The sequence below is a fragment of the Epinephelus fuscoguttatus genome, linkage group LG13 (genome assembly GCF_011397635.1).
Source record: "Epinephelus fuscoguttatus linkage group LG13, E.fuscoguttatus.final_Chr_v1".
NCBI classification, from domain to species: domain Eukaryota; kingdom Metazoa; phylum Chordata; class Actinopteri; order Perciformes; family Serranidae; genus Epinephelus; species Epinephelus fuscoguttatus.
This window is the reverse complement of record NC_064764.1, coordinates 38,845,360-38,856,709: the sequence shown is the minus strand read 5'-3', so window position 1 is coordinate 38,856,709 and position 11,350 is coordinate 38,845,360. Positions and strand designations below refer to the sequence as shown.

Here is an 11,350-nt window from a genome sequence, read left to right as displayed (position 1 = left end):
GAGAGAGGTCAACTGGTGAGAGATTCCTGAAATGACAGGCAATAAGCAAGGCTGCTGCCTACAGGAAGTTCCCCATTACGCTATATCTCCAAGGCATCAAACCACAGTTAAAAGTGTGTCCACCAAGTGCACGGCTGAGATGTCACCATGTTTACAAGACAGAAAACAGGACCCTGTGTCTTGATTTTAATTTAAACTTTCCCTAAAAGCACAGGTCATACAACTTGTTGAGCCTCTGTGGCAGCTTGAGCAGGAACATCACTGTGTATATTCCCATTTATCTGCATCATGTGTCAACTTGATCATTTATTATCTATGAGTCATTCAGTGACGTACAATGTATTTCCCGCCAGGCAAGCCAAACACCAAGGTGTTCCTGCCTTCTACTAAAAAATGTTGCTTAACTTGATACAAGTGGGTGTGATGTAAAACCCAGTTACGTAACCTGTAACGTCTTTAAACCGAAATTAAGTTTATAACCTCCTGCTTCTCTTTTTTAGGAACACTTGAACTCTGTAGGTTTTTAAAATCATATGTCAAACACAAAAAGCATTAGTTGATGTTTAACATGTAGTTCACATGATAGACTTTGGAGACAGAGGTAGTGGTGTGCTCGAGGACTGTTTCTATCATGTGAAAACACAGGCGCTCTTGAAAAGGGTCAGAACATGGGAAAGAAAAAATGAACTTCAGCGTGGAGCCGGAACAAATGCACCTGAATTAAGTTAAACAGCCTTTATATTAAAAAAAAACATGGCCGCTTACATTAAAACACTGACTGGTTTCATACCTGACGTCTTCATAAACAGAGTGAAAGGACAAAATAGATTTGTTGAGGTGTGTGTGACAGGACATGTGGCCCCATCTGCTGGACAAAATAATATTTGACACTTTAACAAGAGTCCATTCAGCAGTTTTATACTTCACTGTTTATCATTATTATACAAATGCATTTTTGTAAGTAAGTAGAGCTCATTTCTGGAGCTCATTTAAAACACTGAGGTTATTACTGTGAATGTGAATCTGGCTGTCACAGCAAAACGTGGTTTGTATGACAAAATGTGCAAAGCCATTCAAACAGCATCCCCAAGTTGACACAAGAAGAAATGCCATTGGAGATTTTGATTAATAGGATCTCAAATCACCACCACTTTAAAATGAAAATGGCAGAATCAGTTATTTTTCTTTTAAACTGTTTTAAATGTCTTTTATATTGGATTGTCTTGTCTGTTTTATGCCCATTATGTCTATTTTCATGTGAAGCACTCAGTGCATATAATGCCCTTACTGTAAAGCACTTAGTGCTGCATTTCTTGAATGAACAGTGCTATGTAAATAAAGTTTTTTATTATTATTATTATTATTATTTTTATTAATTAGAAGCTGGCTGTTAGGGATGCACGATATTGGATGTTTTATTGATATTCAATATTCCGATATGTAACAACTCATTTGACCTATACCTGATACCAAGATCAATATATACACTTTATTTAGCTACTTAACTTTAGTGATCATCAAGTTTCTTCTGTAGTTGAATTAATGTCATATTATGCATGCATACTCTTATCGTTATGGCCCACCAACAGATGGAGACGTGAAATACAATAGTTTCCTTTTTTATATTTTGTTTTTATTGGCATCCAGAGGGTTTATGAAAAATACTGTTACAAATACTTAACTACATAACTGTTTTAGCAGTTTTATATATATTATATCTGACAAAAAAGAAAAGAAAAAAGCGCTTAAAGGAAATAAATAATTATACAAGCCCAAAAACAAACAAGCAGATAAACAAAAGTGTACAGACATTATACATTTCAGAAAAACAAAAGAAAACACAACATTTAAGTCACATTCCACTGGATTCCTGAATGAAGGACTTCACTATTGTTTAGTCCAGAAGTCCCATTTCAATCAGTTAGGTCCCAAATAAAATGAAAATAAATAAATCAACTGATTAAATGGGATAACAGTGGCTATGTGAAAATGTACACTTTTACTTTTCACTTGTTATTTGTTTACAAACATAGGACATCACAATAATTTTTTTAAATGCGACTTTATGGAGTTCCTTCCCCTGTGGCCATATTTCACAGGCATTAATTATTATTATTATTATTATTATTGGTACCAAAAAGAAACTATGTACATTACTGAACACACTGAAGGAGTGGCAGTATTCAAAATACGCACAGAAGTCTCACACAGATTCTGGGTTTTGGGGTTTAATAAAGTCATGCTACCTTGACCATATATTGGTAAATTTCTCTTGTTGTATTCTGAGGGAATATGTCAGTTTCTCCAGTGTATATATTTGATGGACTATGTCGAGCCAATCTTCAAATGAGGGAGCGTGAGGCTTCAGCCACTTACAAGTTATGGCTTTCTTACATGCAGCCAGCACAGTTGTCAAGAGGGTCCTACCTTTGGAGTTGATCTCTTTTGGACTATTGCACTGATATAAAACCTCAAATCTGAAAGGGTTATTGGTTCTGAACACTCTCTCTAAGATCTGATGGATATTCTTCCAGTAAGAAGAATATCCATTTGCGACCTGGCATTGCCTGCAACAATCCAAGTTGATAGCTCCGTGTTGTTTCTGTTGGGGAGTAATGAAAAACCGAACCAAACTCTTCCAACAAAACTCCCAGAATAAGGAACAGAATAAGGGAACATGTAGTTTTATACTGATGACATGTCGATATTATTGTGCGTCCCTGTTGGTTATAAATACCAGAAGTAAGAAATAAGATTAAAAAAAAGTCAGTGAATACATTTTTTAATCTCTTTAATTATTTGACAGACTATTAGATAATTAATGCATTTGCACTAGTCTTGTAGAGGTGTTACTGTGGCAACACTGCCTTTAAAATGAAGAGACAGAAGGTGAAGCTGAAAATGGGCCGAAACTCAGGAGGTGACAGTCTGAGTGTGTGTGTGTGTGTGTGTGTGTGTGTGTGAGTGATAATGAAGCAAACAGGGAAGTTATTTTAACTAAGGTGTGAAGCTGTGCTGTTAGTCATCAACACACACAGAGTGTGAGAGTGAGAAGCGTTCTGCCCACAGAGACTGACAAAGGTCCGACTGCTGACTTCCCACCTGAGCACACTCTTCTCAGTGATTCACAGATCTGAGGTCTCATTTAGAAACACTGCTATGCACAAAACGAGGCCTGAATAGAGCGCATGCCACGTCCAACGCAGAAGTCATGATATATAAAAACAGACTTTATGGAAGAAACTCTGACTCATGTTTCCGAACATTTAGGAGATGGGAATTTGGCGACACAGATGGTGAGTTGGAAGCCTGATTTTAGTAACTGTCAAATATTTTTTGGCGTCAGGAGCAGTGACCTCCTGTAGTCCTGTCGCCATGAGGTTGCCAAGTGGCAGAGCCAGGCCAACTGCTTCTTTATGCTCAGCCAGGGGTGTTCAAACATTTTTGAAGGGGGGCCAGATTAGATCATGTGACAATACCTGGGGGCCCGCTGCTTCCAGCATCATATGGGTTATTAAAAAACACATACGCAAATAAGACGAATGCAACGGTTTTATCTTTTGGTGAAAAGGCAGCGGCCCTCACTGTTGACTTAACGCCTCTTTGCTGTGACCATGTCTGTTACCTAGCAGGAAATATCTGCTCTTTGGCAACTGTTCATTTGCTTGTTAACTATCTATTTAGCTGCCTGTGTAATTTCTACTTGTTACATGTCTACAAACTGTGTGACAGTCCTGCTATTATGAGGTGAACGGAAAAAACAATATTGAGTGGCGGGCCAAATATTGTGTATTTTGAACAAGCCTTTTGAAATCGGTCCACAGGCCACGATTAGCCTCCGGGCTGGACTTTGAACATGCCTATGCTAAGCTAAGCTAACTGCCTTTAGCTTAATTTTCATTGTACAGACACAAGAGATCTTAATCTTAACAACAGCAAAAAAGGAAATATTTCTCAACATGTCAAACTATTTCTTTAACCTCCTGAGACCCTGTGTCTCCATAAGAGGACATCACATTTTGAGTCTACTTGACCTCACACTTCATTCTAGTAATTCAGACCTGTTGTCCTCGTTTGTAGACACTTTTTGTGCCATCCAGTGGCAGGAAGCACACAACACTCTAATTCATGTAAAAACAAGATGGCAGCCATCTCTGCCGAGTCAGTCTGCAGTCGATCCCAACACAGAAGTGGACAAGTAAAATTACACGTGCATTTCTCTGTCATTGCTGTTTTCAGAGTCATGTCCTGTTGGTGGTAAACTTTATATTTTGTTCACACTGTTTATTTTAAACAGTTAGTATTCCTATCATTACTATTTGATTGGTCGTCACTTGTTTGAATTTGCTATCAGTTGTCATCAGGATTTCTGTGAGCTGTTAATCAGCTGTCAACAAGCTACAATCGGTTTGTGGTTCGGTCAATGTGAAGTATCGTCCGGTGTGCAGAGGATTGTGGGTCAGAATAGCCAGAAAAGCATGCTGGCTTTCATATGACCAATAAATACGACCACGTGTAGTGGAACATCCTGCTATTTTTTGCATACTGCATTTCACATGCTATGTTTTGGGACATACTAAATCATTTTCTGCTATACTATATAGTATGGTAGTATGGGAGCGCATAGAAAGTCTTCATGCACAAAGCCAGCTCCATAAAATAATATGTTTCCCAAGTTTGGTGTGGAGAAACTTGACTGGCCTGCACAGAGCCTCGACCTCAACCCTATCCAGCAGCAGTATCACCCAACATCAGTGCTGAACCTCTCCAGAAACCCCTGCAGCATGGCTCTAGGATAAAAAGTCAAACTATCACGACTGGAGTGTTTGTCCACAAACTTCTGGCCATGCCTTGTAAACACGAGGACGATGACTGCCACTTTGTAACAGTGTGAACAGTGGTGCCGTGTGGCTGCTGAGAGAACTTCACCTCTGAATGAAACTGCACTGAGTTCAAATCAGAGAAAAACTTTATTGAGACAAAAATATTAAAAAACACTGATTATAAAAGAATAGAGAGAAAGACAGAAAGATCCTCCACCTCAGCAGACACACACTCATACACACTCTCACTCACACACACACACATTCACACAGTGTAGTGAATCAGTTCAACCATCTGTCCACAGAGCCCCCTCTCTTCTTCAGGCTGCAGGTATCCCATGATGCATTGCGTAATGTCACCAGCCAAACATGTACTCCATCGCTTTGGAAACAAAACTGTCGTCCTTCCTGGGTGTCTGTCTGTCTGCTACCACCTGGAGACAGACACACAGATTAATCTCTATGGTAAATCAAATGCACAGTGAAGACGTCAGGTAAGTGAATCTTGAGGTTAGAGGTCACCTGGTAGTCGCTGCCGGAGTTCCTGTAAGCGGCGCTGAGCGGCCTGATGGCGGAGCGAGGAGTGGAGGGGAGGACGGAGGAGGAGAAGGAGGTGGAGAGGGGAGAAGAGACTGCGGCACAGCTGTCCATCACGCTCTGAGAAAGAGAGAGAAGAGGATTCAAACTGAGCTCAGAGTCACCTGATGAGGAGGACCAATCAGACGGCAGAGAGACATTGAGTAAAGATGGCTACTGACCTTGTCTATGCAGGGTTTGACTCCCACCATGATGGCGTCACCAAACACTTTGCCATCTTTCGACAGAGCTTTCCTGGCCTGAAGTCTGGACTGATACTGAAGGTGCATCCAGTTACCAGGAGACGCCATCTGTCAGTAACCCATCAATAAACCCATTAGTACTCCACACGAGCTCCAGCACTTATAACAGGACTCTGAATGTCACAGCAGGGGCGCTACAGACAATTCACACTGAGGATGCACCAATCTGTCTTTTATCTTTTACCATCTTTTTCAAAACACACATTAAACATGTCTTAACAGAGACAATTTCAAACACAAGTACACAAATTAGCCTCCTCATAACTGACAACATTCACAGACAAAACACTTCTCTCTTGCTGGAAATATTTTCCCCACAAATACATCATGCTAACGTTATTAGCACAAGCCTATGGCATTTTACATTGTATAAAATAGCCTAGCAGCTAACAGAGTTTTCCTCTACTCATATGAAGCCAGGATAAATCACCCACAAAACCTTTGATAAGCGCTTATGATTTGATGTATGTAATGATATATCGATTATATATAATTATTTAGGAATTATGCACATGCCAGTATGTATCACTTAGATTCTGAATTAGTAATATAAGGGACATGTTTCATGTAACATTTCTATGAAGATATTTTTAAACAATAGCCAAAACTTTTCCATAACATTCTGTTAATTCCAAACTATTTCTAGGCCTCAAATTTCCTTTTCTTTGACCTTGGGAACCCCGTGTTTAGGCTACTTTCACACCCAACCTGTTTGTTGATTCAGTGCGGTGCATTTAGGCTGCTGTCAATCGAACCGAAACCACCTGTAAAGATGTTTTTCCGTTTGCTGTCAAGCCGACTCTGGTGCTGTTTGTTTGTGGTGTAAACAGACTTTTTAATAGCAGAAGTGTGATTTCAGCATCATTTCACAAGCTGAGCTATTAATAAATCCTGTTCAGGAAGCGATCTTATAATTAATTCATATAAGGTCATGCATACAGCCTGTTTATGCAAATCATCTGGTAACCATGGTGAAATTTATGCACATCAGCGCAGGTTCTTCCCTGATTAAAAAGCTGTTAAAGTGATGTGCTTGTATCTGACTCCACGTACTTTGTCAGTCCATTAGGTTCATTAAAAAGTGACAGTGATCTCACAGTAATAACCCCAGAATCATTACTGTTCCTATCTAAAGTCATTATTCTTAACGTGCAGTCGATCTGCAGTCTAATAATAATAATGCTGCTCATAGTCAGTCAGTTCTCTGTGAGCTCTTTGACATAAATTAACATAGATATACACATCGGAGGTGTCAAAGCGCTGCAGGAACTTCTGTCAGTCACCAGAGTTTGATTTCCCCTTGAAGGTCCTGATGATACAGGATGACATTTGCCAAAACTGTGCAATCATCGTGTCACGCATTACAAGATCTTTCACCAGGAGGAATCTCCAATGAGTGTGTCAAGTGGTGCATGAGTTGAACCACAGCTCAGGACTGAGGTGGCACTTACGAGAAAATATCGAAGTCAAAAAGTGACATCATTAGATGCTTCTCAGCCCTTCACCTGTGTGTGGATCTTTTTTCCTCACAAACCAAAAGCAACCTGATAAATGTTACACAGCTCCTCCAGGGTTTATTTTAGGTTTTTATTTTAGTCGCTAAAAGTTTGTTGTTAGTAAAATATGACGGCAGTGCTCGTTTCTAGCATCACACTCCACTGAACAGAACTTTGTGTGTGTCTCACCGTGTGTTTGAGGATGTTTCCGTACTGAGCAAACTGCAGCAGGATGTAGGAGGCTGACGCTGGAGGAAAACTGACAAACACAAACACAGACAGTTCATGCATCAGTATTCACAGTATATTAAACAGTGGAGCAGTGTCAGTTGTATATTTAGGAGGATAAATACCCAAACACAGTGACCCAGGTCTGATCCAGCTGGTCGTCAGATGACAGAGTCTCTCCCTGACTGTAGAAGGGATCCACCTGAGCTGGAGACAGGCACAGCTGCTGTACACCTGGAGACAGAGACAAGTACAAGGACACAAGGGAGAGAAGTGAATGCAGGCAGGGTGATTACTGAGGGTTTTTGTTGTCCAGCAGAAAATTAAATATAGCAGACGTATGCATAAGAGGGCAGCAAAGAGCGTGTCAGATATTCTGAATCATGAGAAACCCAACTCCTCTCAGCGCTCACCCAAACAAATGTCCTGCTTTATTGATCACCTGAATGTACCTGGATCTTGAATTAAGTGTCTTGAGCAGTGCTGAAACTCAGCTTCAGGAAATAGCAAGTATCGCCGCATAACGATGGAGTAAAATGAAAATAATGCAAAGTAATAAGCCACATAATTTTTATCAGGGCTGCATGATGTGCAAACAGTCATACTGTGAGTACTGTGACAGGTATTACTGTTGCAATACGAGTCATGATTTTAGTGGTAATGGCAACTTTTGCATTTAATTTTCACATAAAAAAATCTAAAAATGGTGATGATGTGATTTTTGCTGAAGTCTGTATCAAACAAGCATGGTTCATTATGTCTGGAATGTGATTTGTAGGCTGGGGTGCCTCTGTAAAACAACTTTTTAACTCTGCTCACAAAGATTTTTAATTGTTTCAAAAACCTACTTTATATTTTTACAGTCATGTTGTTCAGTGTCCTGAGCTGCAAACATTTAAACCTCTGTAGCTCCAGTGCTGTGTGCACAAAGTTAACGTACAGCCCTGATATTTATTTTATATGTTTGTTTGATTTCCATGTTGTGCAGCTGTATATTTCCATTTTATTTTGATCACAGTCTGTTTTTATAAAAGTGCTCGTGACATGTCAAATGTGGCTTTGACTTGCAGCTGAACATCTTGTAGAAAATACTGACTTTTGTCCACATGGCCCAGCCCTAGTATCAGTGTTGTTACAGAGTCAGAGTAAGTGTTACCAGTAGTGGGGACAATGTCAGTGTGTACCTGGAGTTGAGGCCCCTCGTGCCGACAGAGGAGAGTGCATAACTGGAAAAGACTGAAGAGACACATAGAGACATGTTGTTTAAAAAAATCCAGACCTCGATCACATTTTATCATCATAACTGATTCTGTTTTCAGACAGCAGCTGGGTACTAACCTGCCTATGTGTGTTGAGCGGCGTGGCCACATTGATCAGGTCGTCATGGATACTGCGAACAGGGGGGGCTCCGCTCTTATCTTTCGGGGTGGGGACGACAGGCTGCGGGGCCGAGCCTCCACCTCCTCCTAAAGTACAGGACGTAACACACTGATAAACCCACAGAGTAAACATCAATCAGCTGCAGACAGGCAGTCCTCCTGCTGGTGTACCTGTGCTCTCGATGATGGGCGAGGTCAGGCTGAAGGGGCGTGGCTGTGGGCTGGCCGGAGCTGGCAGGTCCCCCATCAGAAAGCCGGGCAGGAACTGGGCTCCAGGGGTCGGCTTGGGAGAGGTGGGAGAGCCCAGGGTCATTGGTTCAGTTCCCACTGAGAGACAGGGACAGGTTGAGACAAGCGGTCACCATAAACTCTTAACCCCATATGAGCCAGTTCACAGCCTCGGGTCCTCTCAGGTGTTTCTGGCTGTTCCAAAGTCTAAAATCTAAAGGTGGCTGTGCTTCTGACGTCAGAGCTTGTCAGCTTTGAAACAGCCTGCCTGAGGAGATAAGACTCACAGAATCACTGACCTCTTTTAAATCACTTTTTAAAACCCAGTTTATAGACTTGCTTTGTTGTGATGTCATTTTTTTTCATCCACAAAAATAGCACACCAGGGGAGGTGCACTGTTTTTTTGCCTGCTCATTATTTACCTCACAATTAATAATAACATTTTAAATTTTGGTTTACATTGTACAGATTCAACAGAAACATTCATCTACCATCTTTAATGAATTGGGAAATATTTGCAACTTAAAAAAAGGGTTATTTTTTGTTTTTGTGTGCTTTTTCCCATCATATGTAACTGCTGTTTTTTTGTAAGATCTTCTACAATATATTATATGAAAAAAACAGATGCTTGGCTCTGTGAGTTGAATGCAATGATTATACATGAAAATAGTAATAATACTAACTTTATTTGTGGATCACTTTTTGGGCTGAAAGCACAAAGTCCTTTCCAAGGTGAAGAAAATACAAACCAAAGGTGACACTAATAAAACATAGGCATATATATAACATATGCACTTAAACACATATATACCCGTAAGCATGCAGACATTAACACATAGCTGCAAATACACACACTCAAACAAAATAAGTCTATCAACTGTCAGGAAAGGCCAGTCTGTAAGAGCAAGTTTTGAGACAAGATTTAGAGACGTGAACAGAGTCAGCTGATCTGATGCTCAGTGACAGGCTGATCCTAAGCCGAGGAGTAGGAACTGAAAAGGCTCGACCATCCTTTGCTTAAACCTAGATCATTGAGAGCCCTTTGTGTTATTTAAAACACTTTAAAATGGGTTCTGAAAGAGACTGGGAGCCAACGCAGGGAGGCCAAGATAGGTGTGATGTGTGAGGATAGTTGTGTTTTGGTCAAAAGTATAGCTGCTGAATTTTCAACATGTGGAGCTGAATCAGCTGATGTATAGCTCGGTTGTTTAGGCAGGTGAATGAGGCGTTAAAATAAGTGCTACTGAAGGACAGAAGTGACCTACATTTAGAGATATTCCTCAGCTGGTAAAACAAGACTGCACAACATTCTTCACATGCTGCTCCACCGTCAAATTACTACAGTTCTGGGTTCACTTCCAGACCAGCATGTTTAGTACAAGTTCATATTAAACTACTGAGTCTGAACCAGATATGTCAGAGACCACTTCAGTCCTGTTAGATGAGGTCTGTGTGTTTCACATCACTTATTATCACAATGCACAGCGACTTCAGAGAAGCAGCCGTTGGCAATTAACTTCTTGGATCTGAGGCTCAAAACAAAACTCATTAAATAAATATGAAAAGAAATTAAAGTAAAAATGAGAATCTAAAACATAAATCAGTGCAGAGGATAAAATATGGATAAATATATACAATATATAGTAACTACAAATGGAATAAACAGTGATGGAAACAGGGGTGTGGTTAATATTTATGTGTAATTTGAAGTAGTAAATATATAGATACAGAGATGTAAACAGGAAGTTAAAGTATATAAAGGCAAATGACAATACAATGATCCAGAACAACTGTGTGGTGACTTAAATCACAGCAGCAGTAACATACATGAAATCTGTGCTCTCATTATTTTGCTGTCAGTCTGTGTGAGCATGATAAACACTTTGACACATTTATAACCCACTGATTGACTCTAATAAACGAGCTAACAGGTGTGTGTGAGCAAACAGATGATTAGTAAACATGTAAATAACGGCAGAACACATAAATAAGCGGACATGAATAGATAGAGACCTTATAAAACCTTTCTTTACCTTGTAAGTCCATCTCCGTTTCGTTACTTTCTGGCCGCGAGTTTCAAAAGTAGGAAATGACGCCAGGCAGGAGGAATGGTCGGCTAGCTAACGCAGCTAGCAAAGCTAACTGGTTTGTCTCTATAACTTACTGTCTTCAAGTTTACTCGAGTGAAGCTAAAAGCTAAGTTGTGGCATCTGTTTAGTTAAAGTTTAATGGTTTATATTTGGGTTTCTCAGTCCGCTGCAGTTTGTTTCTGGAGCTCAGAGCTGCTGGTGACTGGAGCCTGAAAGCACTGCCGCTAACTGAGCTAACTGAGTTCACTTCCGGCGCAGTTACATTG

The 11,350-nt window shown here is 40.3% G+C and overlaps 1 protein-coding gene across 1 annotated transcript; it reads right to left on the bottom strand.

Annotated features, from left to right (window-relative positions):
• Positions 1-4,951: 4,951 nt before the first annotated feature.
• Positions 4,952-11,326, bottom strand: nup35 (nucleoporin 35). The gene is made up of 9 exons (XM_049593378.1): positions 11,028-11,326; positions 8,937-9,092; positions 8,725-8,852; positions 8,571-8,622; positions 7,512-7,620; positions 7,348-7,417; positions 5,582-5,710; positions 5,346-5,480; positions 4,952-5,257 (listed from the first exon to the last, which is right to left on the bottom strand). Exons 1-9 carry the CDS (start codon positions 11,038-11,040, stop codon positions 5,180-5,182), a joined length of 870 nt encoding a protein of 289 aa, XP_049449335.1. The 5' UTR covers positions 11,041-11,326; the 3' UTR covers positions 4,952-5,179.
• Between the last annotated feature and the right edge of the window lie 24 nt (positions 11,327-11,350).